Source organism: Poromitra crassiceps (assembly GCF_964638095.1).
Source record: "Poromitra crassiceps genome assembly, chromosome: 12".
In the NCBI taxonomy this organism is placed as follows: domain Eukaryota; kingdom Metazoa; phylum Chordata; class Actinopteri; order Beryciformes; family Melamphaidae; genus Poromitra; species Poromitra crassiceps.
The window spans coordinates 7952054-7969138 of record NC_139632.1 but is presented as its reverse complement, the minus strand read 5'-3'; the positions used below and the strand labels follow the sequence as shown (position 1 = coordinate 7969138).

General features: G+C 41.1%; 1 protein-coding gene across 3 annotated transcripts in view; it reads left to right on the top strand.

The window, feature by feature from the left end:
- Window positions 1–17085, top strand: part of ptprc (protein tyrosine phosphatase receptor type C) — a 43386-nt gene that overhangs the window by 11947 nt on the left and 14354 nt on the right. The window contains exons 4-21 of one of the 3 annotated variants that reach the window (XM_083647929.1): window positions 2313–2429; window positions 2601–2726; window positions 5977–5988; window positions 6243–6518; window positions 6627–6851; window positions 6994–7113; window positions 7823–7957; window positions 8071–8205; window positions 9502–9648; window positions 10934–11145; window positions 11248–11308; window positions 11476–11584; window positions 12707–12747; window positions 13136–13245; window positions 13564–13654; window positions 14280–14356; window positions 15199–15235; window positions 15478–15575. In XM_083647929.1, coding sequence (XP_083504055.1) covers window positions 2313–2429; window positions 2601–2726; window positions 5977–5988; window positions 6243–6518; window positions 6627–6851; window positions 6994–7113; window positions 7823–7957; window positions 8071–8205; window positions 9502–9648; window positions 10934–11145; window positions 11248–11308; window positions 11476–11584; window positions 12707–12747; window positions 13136–13245; window positions 13564–13654; window positions 14280–14356; window positions 15199–15235; window positions 15478–15575 — 2129 coding nt within the window. The remainder of the gene's footprint in view (window positions 1–2312; window positions 2430–2600; window positions 2727–5976; window positions 5989–6242; window positions 6519–6626; window positions 6852–6993; window positions 7114–7822; window positions 7958–8070; window positions 8206–9501; window positions 9649–10933; window positions 11146–11247; window positions 11309–11475; window positions 11585–12706; window positions 12748–13135; window positions 13246–13563; window positions 13655–14279; window positions 14357–15198; window positions 15236–15477; window positions 15576–17085) is intronic. The other 2 variants (XM_083647928.1, XM_083647930.1) reach the window with 2 other exon arrangements.

Genomic DNA, 17085 nt, shown 5'->3' with positions numbered 1-17085 from the left:
ATAGGGGAGGTCCAGCAAGGGGAGGCGGATTTGGTGGCGCCCTCAAGGGCGCCGCCAAAATTTTTTTTAGGTTTTTTCCCCCCCTTTTTTAGCCATATTTAGAGTAATATATCATTTTAAATCAACATTAGGATTATACTGTTGTGATGTCATTATTCAGTATATTTCATGTCACCACCTGCTCAGCTCTCCTGTCAACATAATTGTAACTAACAAACACAAACTGTTTTAGCCAAATTCATATCAAAATGACACCTACAAACACAGGTACACAACCCAAGCCGTACACAACACACAAAGTCATCATCGATAATAAAAAAAACATACAGAGGGACATTTATTTATTCCTGATAGGAACGATTGAAAAATAAAATAAAATATATTATGTTGTTTTTAACTTTACACCACCTCTTTTTGTTACTTATTGGGTCATGAAACTGAAACCATGCATGGCATATAGCCACCATGGCATATAGCCCTGCATACCTGACTTCGGGAGCTTGGCAATTGGCATCATGCATGATTAGCCAGTAGCATCCCAACGTGTCACACAGGTAACATTACTTAAGAGACAGACTAGACACCAGGGCCGATTCTAGGGGGAGGGCAGGGGTGGGCTATGCCCACCCAAAAATTAATCTTGCCCACCCAAAAAAAAAAATTTTTTTTTTTTTTTTTTTTTTGTATCTCCCTTTTTGAATTCCAGCGCGACCCGAAGGTTGGAGACCACTGGGTTAGTTAGTTTAGGGCACCTAACAGTAGTTATAGCTTTACTTTGATTTGAGAAATAAGCTCATCCAATGCAAAGAATATTATGGAGTTGATTATTTTAAACTATGGATGAAGGATTGTTATTTATTTGTTAGGGTAACAAAGTCAATCTGCTTTCAAAGTTTTAATTTCAGTTTGAGTTTGAATAAGACTAAAAGTCTTGTAAATATAGGTTTGAAGGCTAAATGGCAAATAGTTTTTAGCTATGGTTAAGTCTCACTGCAATAGTCTTTAATTTGATTTGAGAAATAAGATCATCCAATGAAAAGAAATGTTATGGAGTTGATTATTTTAAACTGGATGAAGTATTTTTATTTATTTTTAGGGTAAGTCAATCTGCTTTCAAAGTAGTTTTCTTTGTCACTTTTCAGTTTGAATTTGAATAAGACTAAACGTCTTGGAAATATAGCAATAGTTTTGTAAATAGTTAGTTTGTACATAGTTTGCTAATAGTTTTGACAATAATAATGTAAACACTGGCCTGTCACCTGAGTGAAAGTTCCTACTTACAGTTTGGTGACCCAAAACAGAATGGTGACTCCTACTGGAACAATTTGGTTCAGTGTTTATGCCTGTGTTGCTGTCTGTTGTAGTGTAAAACGACTAAAGGGAGAGCAGGTGGTTACATGAAAGGGAGTGAGAAAAGGAGAAGATACTGAATAATGACATCACAACAGTATAATCCTAATGTTAATTTAAAATTAAATATTCTTGGATGAAAGTCCAAAAAACGTCAAATTTTCTTCGGCGCTGCCCTTACAGGCAGCACCGAGAGTCCATTCCTACCTAAAAGTACTTCCAGCGCCACTGAATATAATGCAATTTAATCCCCATCCCCGAACCCACAACCTCTGGCAACCTACCGCCAAAGTTGCCCCCTACCAGCCCACCCTAGAGTGGCAGGCTAGATACGGGCCTGCTAGACACTTACTTTCTTGGTTGTTGCTAAAAAATCTGTCAGTGTCACTCACTGTCTGTCGTTCACTCGCTCACTGTCTCGCAGCTCGCTCACCTTCAATTATCTCGCCAGGCAGACAGACAGTCATCACTCACCACCATGCTGCTGCTCTCTCGGAATCAAGTTACCGCGGACGCGGCGTCAGATGACTTCCTGCCTGACCTGCCTTTCGTTTCAAAATAAAAGCGATCCCATGTTTTTCATGCTTTTCCATGCAGATTGTTTTATAAAAAAAAATAAAAAAAAAATCCCCTCTGAAATATTAGGGGAGGTCCGGACCTCCCCGTCCTCATAGCTAGTTACGGCCATGAGTGCCAGTGGCTTGTACAATAATCCTATTTTAAACTGAGAGCCAATCAGTGCTGCCTTGGCTCGGCAAGGTCTCGTCATCATCCCGTTTTATCATCAGAAATTCTCCAGACGCTTTGTTGCTTGAGCCTGAGGTGTTGTTACATGAGATCTACTAGATCCACAAGGGTTTCGCAATCATTCACAGCTCGTCTCCTCAATGACAAAGTACATCTACTCACCTCCCTTCAGAACAGCCCTCTTGTACTCACTCTGCCACCTCTGTCCACAACACCTCCACCTACAGCAACTCCAGCTCCAGCACCACCTACAGCTCCACCTACAGCAAAACCAGCACCACCTACAACTCCAGCACCAGGGAAGGGACGTACCAACGACAATGACACCACAGGTGAGACTGCTCTAGTAAGAAAGAGAGGGAGAGAGAGAGAGAAACCAAGTCAGAATAACAACATCTTTTTTGTTCTGAGAAGCAACGGTGTTTATGGGAAATGTGGTCTGCAACACATTAGGAATCTGTGATATTGTCTTTATGATTTTTTTTTATATTTTTGGAATGCAGCTCACCCTACAAGCCTCAACTCACATACGACCTTACCTCCACTCACCAAACCTGCCACTTCAGTAGGCTCACCTCCACGCACCGCAAACTCAACCCAGGCATCCAATTTAACAACTACCACCCATGGTAACGTATTCAGCCTCCAGTTCACTGTTTCATCATATTATATTACATAACCATACGTTAATGTACGCTATTGTTCTCTAATCTCTCTCTCTCTTTATGAGAGAGAGAGGGAGAGAGAGAGAGAGAGAGAAACCAAGTCAGACCTTATCGTGCATTCCTTTATAACTGGGAACTGGTCATCTTACGGTTCAAAGGTCATGAGCTGGGACGGTGACGTCACCAGAGCTGGTATTTCCCATTCTAAACTCGTAGGAGCCTCAGCAGCCCAGACCTCAAAAATCCAAGATGGCTGATCCGCGCAACAACAGTAGTTATAATCGTAGTAAATGCTCTTTATTAGCACTTCTGTCTTGTTTGTGTCTCATTAAATCAGCTGTACACACAGCACTGCCTAACTTCTATCTGTGTGGACATGAGGCTGCAGTGTCTGTATGCGCAAAATGCCGCGCAATGCCTTGTTATCAACTGTTATTGCTAACAATGGCTAGCCTGGCTAGCGAGTGGATCTGACCGTTCCAGTTTTCTGCAAATGGAACGCTAACAAAACGGATGTGACGTCATTTAGCCTCCACATCCCAGTTATTTTGCGATAAAGGAACGTGCCATTATATTCCAATGCAGGGGTCAGCCAATTACTTCCTGTTGTGTTTACACTTCCTGTGACAGTACAGTATTATATTGTGTTCATTGTGTTAACTGTGGCCAACACTGCTGAGTGGAATGAAGGTGTGTGCAGACCCCTAAGAGCCAGAGTCAGACTGGGTTTGAAACAGACAGTGTTTTGAACAGGAAGTCAGAACACAACTGGGTCAAGTGGGCGGGGCTACATATGGTGAATAGACAGAGACAAAAAGAGACAAGTAGCTACCGTAAATTCCGGACTATAAGCCGCACCGGTGTATAAGCCGCACCTGCAAAGTTGACTATTTTTTTCTTATATAAGCCGCACCGGACTATAAGCCGCGGGTGTTTTAATGGTATTTTTTTTTTTTTTTTTTTTTTTTTTTTGTGTTTTAATGTTTAATTACCATATGTAAGGGTTCATGCACAGAGGGGATTGTCGGGAAAGAGATGGCTGTTTGAGGAAGCTCCCATTTATTAACATTTCAACAAAACAACATAACACAACACCACCTGTGTTGTTTTTTACAGTGCACACAGTGTCATACAGTGTCATACAGTGTGGTGAAAAGAGGGCAAGAGAGGAAATTAAAACTTATTATAGTTATATAGGATTTATAGTTAGAAAGAGTGCTAAAAAAGAGAGTTTTTTTTTTTTTTTTTTTGAAAAAATCCATAGATAAGCCGCACCGTTATATAAGCCGCAGGGGCCAAAAAAGGCCAAAAAACGGGAAAAAAGGTGCGGCTTATAGCCCGGAATTTACGGTAAATCTTTTTTTGTGACGAGAAGCAACGGTGTTTACGGGAAATGTGGTCTACAACACATTAAGAATCTGTGATATTTTCTTTATGATTTTTTTTATTTTTGGAATGTGCAGCTCACCCTACAAGCCTCAACTCACATACGACCTTACCTCCACGCACCAAACCTGCCACTTCAGTAGGCTCACCTCCACTCACCAAACCTGCCACTTCAGTAGGCTCACCTCCACGCACCTCCACAATTGCCCTCACACCTCCACGCACCTCAACCCAGGCATCCAATTTAGCAACTACCACCCATGGTAACGTATTCAGCCTCAGTTCACTGTTTCATCAGCCATGTGATATATTATATTATATTATATAACCATACGTTAATGTTACTTGCTATTGTTCTCTAATCTCTCTCTATCTCTCTCTCTCTCTTTCTTATAAAGAGAGGGAGAGAGAGAGAGAGAGAAACCAAGTCAGATCTTATGTTCCAAATGCAGGGGTCAGCCAATTACTTCCTGTTGTGTTTACACTTCCTGTGACAGTACAGTATTATATTGTGTTCATTGTGTTAACTGTGGCCAACACTGCTGAGTGGAATGAAGGTGTGTGCAGACCCCTAAGAGCCAGAGTCAGACTGGGTTTGAAACAGACAGTGTTTTGAACAGGAAGTCAGAACACAACTGGGTCAAGTGGGCGGGGCTACATATGGTGAATAGACAGAGACAAAAAGTAGCTAAATCTTTTTTGTTCCAAGAAGCAACGGTGTTTACGGGAAATGTGGTCTACAACACATTAAGAATCTGTGATATTGTCTTTATGATTTTTTTTATTTTTGGAATGTGCAGCTCACCCTACAAGCCTCAACTCACATACGACCTTACCTCCACGCACCAAACCTGCCACTTCAGTAGGCTCACCTCCACACACCAAACCTGCACCTTCAGTAGGCTCATCTCCACTCACCAAACCTGCACCTTCAGTAGGCTCACCTCCACTCACCAAACCTGCACCTTCAGTAGGCTCACCTCCACTCACCAAACCTGCACCTTCAGTAGACTCACCTCCACTCACCAAACCTGCACCTTCAGTAGGCTCACCTCCACTCACCAAACCTGCACCTTCAGTAGACTCACCTCCACTCACCAAACCTGCACCTTCAGTAGACTCACCTCCACTCACCAAACCTGCACCTTCAGTAGACTCACCTCCACTCACCAAACCTGCACCTTCAGTAGACTCACCTCCACTCACCAAACCTGCACCTTCAGTAGGCTCACCTCCACTCACCAAACCTGCACCTTCAGTAGACTCACCTCCACTCACCAAACCTGCACCTTCAGTAGGCTCACCTCCACGCACCAAACCTGCACCTTCAGTAGGCTCACCTCCACGCACCTCCACAATTGCCCTCACACCTCCACGCACCTCAACCCAGGCATCCAATTTAGCAACTACCACCCATGGTAACGTATTCAGCCTCCGTTCACTGTTTCATCAGCCATGTGATATATTATATTATATAACCATACGTTAATGTTACTTGCTATTGTTCTCTAATCTCTCTCTATCTCTCTCTCTCTCTTTCTTATAAAGAGAGGGAGGGAGAGAGAGAGAGAGAGAGAGAGAGAGAGAGAGAAACCAAGTCAGATCACTTGTTCCAAATGCAGGGGTCAGCCAATTACTTCCTGTTGTGTTTACACTTCCTGTGACAGTACAGTATTATATTGTGTTCATTGTGTTAACTGTGGCCAACACTGCTGAGTGGAATTAAGGTGGCACGTGATATATTATATTATATAACCATACGTTAATGTCACTTGCTATTCTCTAATCTCTCTCTCTCTCTCTCTTATAATTTGATTATATCCTCCAGGCCCCCCAACGTGTGAGTATCAGTTTCATTTTTTAATTGATAATCCATCTCATCCTTTCACACATGTGCACTACTGACAGTAGTTGTCTATCTGCATTTGTCTCTTACTTTCCAATGAACGCAATGACTATGAACCTATTGGACAATTGGATTTGATCCTGTTTCAACATTTACAGCATCTATATGAACAAAAATGTGTGGGGTTCAAATGACACCAGGTGGTTCACATTCACCAAGAGACTGATGATTCTTTATCTTGTGTGCAGGTTCATACAAGATTACAGCCATCCCTTTTGGCTTTGAGATCATGATCGAGAACATTGATAACTCCACTGATAACAACTACACCGTAAATCTTACTGAAGAAGGATCAGCTGGAAAGTCAATCATCAGTCAATCATCATCCACAAACTCATTGCTGAGTGTTACCAAAGACCTGAAGCCCTGCACTATGTATGAGCATCATGTGGCCATTGATAATGGTAATAGTGACTCCACACCCTGTGCGCCCAACGGAAAGAAACTTCGGACAAATGAAATAAGTGAGTACAGAAAAAGAAAACTGGCATCTTACTTTTTAACCTCAGAATTGGGAGAATGTGAAAATGGAATTGAAATTTTAACATTTGTGCAACATTTGTGCGTTTCAGTCAAAGGTGACATTGAGAATGTCGACTGCCTCCCTGGAAGTCTTTGCTATCGGAGTGAATGGGATATCAGCTCTGCACGTCCAGAATTTACTCAACCTGAACAATGCAAGAATGGTCAAGCATTCTGTACCAAGTTCAACCACGATGAGCTTTGCTCCAATTTGACTAGAGACTTCACTTTTGGAAACTGTTCAAGCATTGCTGTACCTCAAACCGTCAGTGTCGGTACGCACAATACATTTCACCTGTATTTTGTATTATGGTGTATGTATGCCTCATGTTGGATCTACACAATTGTATTAATTAATTAATTAATTTTATTTTTCATTTTATTTTTTATTCATTTATTCTTTATTTCTTCTTCCAGCAAATCTCTTAGATCCAAAAGAAATCACCCCGACTCGTCCTGATCGACTTCCTGTGAAAATAGAAACAACAAAACCAAAGAGCTGTGGTGATAATCTTACCATCGATTACACCTGTCACAGTAAGTGGAAAGACTAGACTTGACTTCTCAATAATGTCTCATAGCCTATTTGAGGGTAAACACAAGTTGTTGTTGTTGTTGTTGTTGTTGTTGTTGTTGTTGTTGTTGTTGTTGTTGTTGTTGTTGTTGTTGTTGACCTCTGCCAATGACATTGTTTCTGCCCTTGTTACTTTTATCTGTCTGACAACAGGATGGCTCAAAAACTTAGAAAACAGATTTCCATGAATTTAGTGGACAGATTTTGTTGGTCATTTTGCCATTAGAAGTTTTTTCCACCATGATTTGAAAAGAAAGATAGAGACTTGATTCCAAATTTTAAGTGTAGGTTTGCAGCGTAGACGAAAAAAATACATGTGTTTATTGGAGCATAAACAGATACACATGTACTGTATAGAGAAATCAATTGAATGCCAAATTGAAGTGATAGCCTGATAGGAATGATGACTTTGAATGTAGCAGCAAGTTGGGAGAATTGTTCAGTGTTGGTGAAGCGTGCGCTTCCTCAGTGCCTTCTAGTCATATTTCTAAGTAAATTTTCTTTACAGTGTTTTTTCTTTGCAGTATTAGTATTCGTGCCCCATAAATCTTCCCCATGTCCTCATCCATAGACAATGATAACTGCTCATAGGCACTGTGGTACAGCTACTAATTGGTTGTAGCATTGGTTGTAATTGGTTGAGAAATGACTGTCATCTTTCTGCCCCCTCAGCACCTGACTTCACTGTGGTGAAGAATGAGTCTCAGCTGAAGCCCTTCACAAAGTACAAATGCACTGGTCAGATCAATTACAAGAATGTCAGCACAAACAAGAACACGACTACTATCGACGTCGAGATTAAGTGCGGTATGTTTACAATTTGTTTTCCTCTGGATGCTTGTACCCTCTGTTCTAGTGGACTAACATAGAGGACCAGATATTACTTCAGTTTGACAGATGTCTGATACTGTCTCCAACAGATGATATTAAGCTAACCAGGATCAGGCATGATGATCCAACCGATACGTCCATTAAGTTGAGTTGGGACACCGAGAGCGAGAGGTGTACAGATGCCATCCCGGACCTTTCATACACCTGCAGCTGTAATAAAACCAGTATGTAAACATTGTTGAAGTAACTCTAATTTCTCCTTCTTCCTTTTCAAAGGAATACACTTTTTTTTATAGTGTATAGCATATATATATATATATATATATATATACACACACACACACACACACACACACACACACACACACACACACACACACGTGTGTGTGTGTATGTGTGTATATACATGTATGTGTGTGTGTGTGTGTGTGTGTGTGTGTGTATATACATGTATGTATGTGTGTGTGTGTGTGTGTGTGTGTGTGTGTGTACACACACACACACACACACACACATGTATACATATACTGTATGTGTGTGTGTGTGTGTGTGTGTGTGTGTGTGTGTATACTGTATATATATGTGTATACATATATATATATGTATATATATGTGTATATATATATGTATATGTGTGTGTGTGTGTGTGTGTGTGTGTGTGTGTGTGTGTGTGTGTGTGTGTGTGTGTGTGTGTGTATATATATATATTGTTGAATACACTGTTTTTTTATACAGTGTATATATAGTGTGTGTATGTATATATGTGGTGATTACATTGTTTTGTATACAGTGTATAGTGTATATACATACAGTATATGTAGTGAATACACTGGGTTTTGGGGAGATTGGTCCAAAATCATCCATGCATCGCTGGTATAGGCTTATTGTTTGCTCTGGTACTCCATACTAACACAATATATCATACTGTAAGTAATGTTAGATGATACTAACACACTATATATGGTGGGACTAAATGTGTGGGACTGCACCTACACCTAGCCTACACCTAAAACTCACTGCTCAGAATGAATAGGTGGTTTCACACTTGGAATAGTCCCCAAATTGCTACATCAACAATATTACAGTCATATTTAATTTATTATCCCCCCCTTCCCCATTTCCCCCATAGCCCCACCCCACAAGAACATGGTGCGTGACTTTAGAGGTATTATACAGGCCACAAAGTAAAAACCACTAACAAATGTTTAGTACTGAATGGACTCTTATTTTGAAGTAATACTAGTCACTGTCAGTCAACATGGCACTGAAAGTGTTAACATGGAGGACCAGTGCCAATGACCTTATCAGGGTCACATGTACTGTATTATGTTGTTTATATTCTCATCAGTTGACCAATGGGCCAATCTCCCAAACAACTTGGTGTGTTCCTTTAACTTTAGAAATGTAATGTTCAGTCTTAACATCTTTTCATGATTTTCCTGTTCCCATTCACTCATCCAGCCCAAAACACCTCATGAAATTTGTCTTACAATGTCATTTTTCATATTTCATTTTTATAGAAGAAACAAAAGTCACAGGAAAAACATGCAGTTTGACTGGATTGAAACCATTCACTGACTATAGCTGCCAAGTACAACCCTTGTACAACGACAAGCTCGTTCTCAACCCAACAAAGATACCCAAAGTCATCAAAACTGCGGCTGGAGGTAAGTAGCCAAGTCAACAAAATGCTTTTTGAGGAAAATGACTTTAGTGACCCCTACAGAATACCAATACAAAGACTATTAAAATCTGAACTAGAGTTGATTCTCATGATTATGCACTGTATTGTTGAATGTCCAATTAAGATAAGTGTATGACAATAAAACTAGATGTCTTTCTAAAACGCTTTGGCATTTCATAATAATATTTTGGAAGAAAAAAGTGCTTTCAAGTAACATAAACAAATATAGATATTTGTAGTATTGGTATTATAGGCATTTGGAACATTACATTTGGAAGAGTATTGACCATTGACTGTAATAATATTGACTTAGCACCAGATTTACTCATTAATCAGTGTGGATGTGTCTTAGCCTGGGTAAACCCAGCCTCCACGTGACCTCTATGTGCTATCAGTCACGAAGAAACGTACGCTACAGGCATAGCCTGTGACGTCACGTTGAAGGCTGGGTTTACCCAGGCTAGATGTGTCTGTCCCGGCAACACATCTCTTTGTCACCAGTTCTCAGCTTAAGATTTAGGTAAAACATCCAACATTTTTAGACAGCAAAAATAATGTTGAATACCAACGATACAATAGAAAGTCATTAATTCCTGGATAGATTGCCAGCATGCATTATAGCAATCATACATTTTATAGATTACACACTAATCCACACCATCTATCTCCAATTATTCAAATATTAACTATTTACAGTATATGAGCTGGGAATGTAATGATAGATTTCAAACTTCTTCAGTAGTTTTCTGATAAACCACACAGAGTATTTCAGAATGGTGATAAGGTCATCTCCCTCTAGAGTAATATGTCAACATCATATTTGAAGCACTTATGTTCTGTGACTCTATAGTCAGAATTTCACTCAGGTCAGTCTTGACCTGCTTACTCTCTACAGATGTTCAGACTTTATTCCTCCCAAATCTAGAAGAGGAAAAATAGACAAAATCACTCTGTAAAACCCCAAACACACAACCGGTTACCAAGCTGTTGTGTATCTGACTGTTATAAAGTTGAATTTACAGGAAGGAACCGGGGGCATTTAGCCTACTGTATACATTCACTATTTATACCAAGGACAGGCAATATTTGGTGATGGGGAAAAGTTCAAAACACGCACATCACAGTAGAATCCGGCAGGTGCAGAGCTGCAAAGAGATGCTGGAACAAGAAATAAAACGGCGTAAAATATCACTCTAAGTTGTTTGTGAGTAAACATATGATACTGTCTCTGAAGGAAAATGTGTCTTCTCTCTTCACTTGTCTTACAGTACCAGAGACAGTCAACCTGAAGGAACCGAAAATGGCAGAGAATAATAATGATTTTACAATCAAATGTGATTATATTAAGCGTGAATTGAATGGGCCGCAGCAGATATTCATAGCACGCCTTTCTTCAACTAGTGACAAGCAAGAGGTAAAGCAACCAAAGTGCGACTTTAAATTCCTGGGTCTCAGCTACTCTACAGAGTACACAGTGAAGGTATGTCTAATCTTTATTGGTTTCATGAGACTAGTTTCCAGTCATTCCTCAACTTCCAAAGAATTCCATGATTCCTGCTAATGAGATGTACTGTCTTGCCAGGTCACTGTCTTCAACGGACATTTTGAGAGCCCTTCTGAGTCCAAAACATTTTCTACTTCCTGTATGTGTTTTTCACTTACTTCATGCCATATTGTCCTATATTGCTCAGTTAAATCATTTTCAAACATTTTACTCAGGTATATTAGTACACCGCTAGTTTTATACATTCTATCTCTAACATAAATGCCACCTCTTCCATTTCCTGCTATTATATCTATCTTCTTACAGACAACGACAAAGCTGTCATTGGTATTCTGGTCTTCCTCATCATCCTCACGTCTGTGGCTCTGCTTTTGGTTCTCTACAAGATCTTCATCCTGCAGCGGAGGAAGTCCCAGTAAGGATCATTCTGCATCTAATCTCACACTGCTCCTGTTTACTTTGACAGAGATGGCTCTGCATGTGTTGTGCCATGCAGAAGGTCATGTTGTTAGATTACTTTGACATTTTGCTTATTTGACACATGAGGAGTATATATGTTACAGGTTTTTTTCATTACTGCTCTTTATTTTCATAAATGTTTGTCACAACAATTGTGGCGTCTGGGTAGTGTAAAGGTAAAAGCACTCGCCCTGGCTACCACCGTGGAGAGCCAGGTTTAATTCCCTGTACTCCTGGCTTGGTCAGACGTTCTTTCAGACACAATTGGCCATGTCTGCGGGTGGGGAAGCAGGTGGGCTATGAGGCCTGGTCACTAGCACTAGCACCTCCTCTGGTCGGTTCGGGGCACCTCTTCGGCGGGGAGGGTAACTTGGGGGAATAGCATGATCCTACGCCTGCCAGTGAAGCCCCTCGCTGTTAGGTGAAAAGAAGCGGCTGGCGGCTGCAGATGTATCGGAGGAAGCATGTGCTAGTCTACAACTCTCCCCAGATCGGCAGAGGGGGTGAAGCAACGACCGGGACAGCAGGGGGGGGAATTGGCGAAGCACAATTGGGGAGAAAATGGGAGGAAGATTTCAGAAAAAAAAACTTTATCACACACACACGCACATGCACACACACACACACACGCACACACACGCACTCACACACGCACACGCGCACACGCACACGCACACACACACACACACGCACACGCACACACGCACACGCACACGCACACACACACACACGCACACGCACACGCACACACACGCACTCACACTCACACACGCACACAAAGTACAATTTTCTTTGGAAAGTATTTCTTGCCAATTAAGCTTTGAATTGGATACCTCAACCAACTCAAAGACTGGAGAGAACATCACTGTATTCTGCATTTTTGTTTTAACGACTGGCTTTCAAACTCACAGTATGTACTCTACTGTGTAGCCTAATCTACATGTATGACATAAACTCACAGTATGTACTGTGTAGCCTAATCTATGACATAAACTCACAGTATGTACTGTGTAGCCTAATCTATGACATAAAGGAACAATTCATGATGTGAAACCAAACTTGAGTATTTTCTACACAGCGACCTGATGGATGAAGATATGGTGCTGATTCCACAAGCAAGTGAGTAGACACTAAGTAGCTTTCTTCTTGTTTCTACAGCAGGGGTTTGAGTATAGGCAGGAAACAACACTATCATTCAGCAACAAGTATTGTATTTGTAATATGTTTTGGATGATAGTGATCTGATTATGACTAGTAGCTACTGTATATTTAGTTACAGAGAAATCTTTGAAGAGCATAAAACATGCATCTAGATTTTAAGATGATGAATACAAAGTGAGAAATTCCAATATAATGTTCCACATGTTGACATAATGGTTGATCGTCTGGTTCAAAATGGTATGTAATGGATTGCCGTTTTAAAGTAGATTAGCCAACCCTGGTATGACAAGTTACAGACTAGAAGATAGATGATTTGCTGTCATCTGCTGACTGGTTTGGTTCATAGATGAGGAGGAGAACCTGCTGAACATCGAGCCAATCGCTGCCGAAGTGCTGCTGGAGACCTACAAGAGGAAGATCGCCGATGAAGGAAGGCTTTTCCTCGCCGAGTTTCAGGTGAATTTGGAATCTGTATTGTATTTTTTAGGATGTGTTTTTTTTCCCCCTGCTGTATTGGATAGTTTACAGACAGTGGAGAAAAAGACGAGATAAACTATCATCCTAGTATAAACTATCATCCTAGTATAAACTATCATCCTAGTATAAACTATCATCCTAGTATAAACTATCATCCTAGTATAAACTATCATCCTAGTATAAACTATCATCCTAGTATAAACTCAGACAAGATGAGTGTACACACAGTGTGAAGGTGGTTTTGCTCTGTATTGCTCTTGGGCAGTTGCAGCTCACACAGTTTGTGCTTGCTTTCAGAGCATCCCCAGAATCTTCTCCAAGAACACGGTGAAGGAGGCCAAGAAGCCCTGCAATGCCTACAAGAACCGCTATGTGGACATCCTGCCTTGTGAGTGAGAGGTCGTCTTCTCTGTTTACTGTTCTGGTGCAGAGTAGCTCGATGGTAGATGGTAATGGTGTGGGGCGGCTGTGGCTCAGGAGGTAGAGCGTGTCGTCCACCAACCAGAAGGTCGGTGGTTCGATCCCCGGCTCCTCCAGTCCACATGTCGAAGTGTCCTTGGGCAAGACACTGAACCCCAAATTGCTCCCGATGGCTGTGCCAGCACCCTGCGTGGTAGCTTGCCGCCTTCGGTGTGTGAATGGGTGAATGTAGGCACATTGTAAAGCGCTTTGGATAAAAGCGCTATATAAATGCAGTCCATTTTACCATTTTACCATTTTAATGGTTGGGATTGATTCCTGCAGAGGCCCTCACATTAAAGCTCAATCTAATATGATGCCCTTTGGATAAAAACATAAACCAATTCACATAACTATCATGTATTTGTATCTATTCTGTTTTTGTTTCTAACACTGAGATGTACAGTACCCACATAATTCATATGATCCAATTTACTACACAGACATGCACACACACGAGCGCGCACACACACGGGCACACACACCTTTTCCTGAGTTTGCTCTCGGTCATCGAAATGTGACAGTGTGTCTTGTGTTTTTCTCTCGTGTCTCAGATGATTCCAACCGTGTCAAGCTGACCTCAGGAAGTGGCGAGGCAGGATGTGACTACATCAACGCCAGCTTCATAGATGTATGGAAAACACCCCATCATAATAATCATAATAGGGGCGTCCGGGTAGTGTAGTAGTGGTAGATTCCCTGCCTCCCAAAAACGAGGGTCACAGGTTCGCACCCCCGTGTTACCCCCGGCATGGTCGGGCGTCCATACAGGCACGATTGGCTGTGCCTGAGGGTAGGAAGCCGGATTGGGGGTATGTGTCCTGGTTGCTGCACTAGCGCCTCCTCTGGTCGGTCGGGGCACCTGGTCGTGGCGTAAAGGGAACTGGTGGGAATAGCGTGATCCTCCCACGTGCTACGTCCTACCGGTGAAGCTCCCCGTCAGGTGTAAAGAAGCAGCTGGCAACTGCGCATGTCTCGGAGGAAGCATGGTGCTAGTCTCGGCTCTCCCCAGATCCGCAGAGGGTGGAGCAGCGACCGGGGCAGCAGGGGGAAGAGTTGCATGGCCAAGTATAATTGAGGAGAAAAGGGGGGGGGGGGGGGGGCTGGAATAAATAAGAAATCATCATCATCATTTATTTATTTATTTTATTATTTTATTTGACAGGGACAATGGACAGTCAGAAACTGTCCCAGACTTAGCTAGGAAGCTCAATTTCATCTGCAGTCCCTGGGTCCCTAGATGATCAATCATAAACACAATAAAACAGTTACAATGTAAATCTGATACACATGCATGTACATAATCTAATTTAAGTAAAAAAGCATAAAATACAACACCTACAATCATAAATACTATAATACACACCAGTGTGGAACAGCACATGTTTTTTAGTGGTATCTGTGGTAAGCAAAGTGCCTGACTGTTCAATTTCAATACACACCTGCTGAACATCAATTGCTTTCTTACTGCAGGGATTCAAGGAATGCAAGAAGTACATTGCAGCTCAAGGTAAAGCAGTGTTCTCATATTCTTTACACACCTAATAACTGCACTGGATATTTATGGTTAAGGCTAATGGTGTGTGTGTGTGTGTGTGTGTGTGTGTGTGTGTGTGTGTGTGTGTGTGTGTGTGTGTGTGTGTGTGTGTGTGTGTGTGTGTGTGTGTGTGTGTGTGTGTGTGTGTGTGTGTGTGTGTGTGTGTGTGTGTGTGTGTGTGCGCGTGCGCGTGTGCGTGCGTGCGCGCGTTGTAGGGCCGAAGGATGAAACCGTGAGTGACTTCTGGAGGATGGTATGGGAGCAACAGTCCTCTATCATCGTCATGGTAACCCGCTGTGTAGAGGGAAACAGGGTAAGAACAGAAGTATTTTGTTGACTTTGTTTATGTTGACATGAAACTACCTGTCCTGTAGGCTACAGTCATGTCAGGATGCAGCAGGTGGAAATGACATCATTAATAAAACATTAATACAAACTGACAGAATAAAAAACAAGAGTTGTGCGTATGTGGCTACAAATCTTAAAGGATGACTTAACCGCTAATCAAAGTAGTAAAGAGGCAGTCGCACACATCCAACACAATAATAAAGCAGGTGCAGGGACCAAAAACAGTAAAACGTAAAAAAGCTCCCGTTTACCCTCTCTTTTTTTGTAACTTTATTTTTAAGGTTTTTATTTTAGAACAGAATGTTTGCATCAAATTCCAACACTTCTCCACAAGATTGACAACATTTTTACGAATCCAAACACAAACAAAAAATAAAAAACAAACAAAAAACAACAAACATTCAGGTCATCATCATGGGTGTTACAGAGCAATTCTTCGTTTTTCAATAGTTAGCTTTGTGTTAAGTTATGTTGGATCCAATCGACTTCAGAGAGAGAGAGAAGTAGAGAACGAAAAATAGAGAAAAAAGGGAGCGAGACGTACACATGTATAATATATAATACATTCGATGTGATAATACACATGGGCCAAACGAGCATGTCCGAGGCTAAATGGGAGTGGAAGCTCTTCCAATACTCATATGCGCCAACCATTTGGACCAGAACCCATCAAATTTCTCCTTACTTATTCTTAGATAGAAGGTCAGCTTTTCCATCTCATATATTTCCTGTACAATTGCTATCCACTCTTTTTTTGTTGGTGGGTCCTGGTTTAGCCATTTTCTTGTTTTTGTTTTTTTGCTGGCTACAAGAAGTATTTTGAGGAGGTATTTATCTTGGGGATTAAATTCGATTGGTATATTCCCCAGCTATATAGTGCCAAAACTGTCATCTATTTCAAAACCCAGTATTAATTTGATCTCTGAGATTATTTTTAACCAGTAATCTTGGATTGCTGGGCATTTCCAAAATATGTGATAGTGATCAGCCATTGAATTATTGCATAGTCTCCAGCAATTACCGGATTCTAGTCTATCGTTCTGTAAATATTTTCTTCTTGGAGTAATAAAAAATCGGATAAGGTTGTTCCATGAAAATTCTCTCCATTGGCCAGAGCTGGAGGTGGTGAATTGCATATCACACATGTTTAACCATTCGTCCTCTGTTATGGTTATGTCTGCTTGTTTTTCCCATTTAGCCTTTACATATAGGGTAGAGTGATTCCTGGAGAACTGTATATACTGTATGAGTACATTCTTGATACTAGTTTCTTGTGAGCTTTGCCCTTATATGCATCTATAAAAACATTAACCAGATTCCCTTCAGCTTCCTCAGTCATTTTTATATTTCTATTGAAATGATATCTACGCTGAAAATATCTATAGAAGTCTTCTTTTTCGAAGTTGTGGGTGTCAATAAAGTATTGGAAGCTTTCCAAATTTGTGTTTTTTCAAATCAAACAATTTGATGTGATG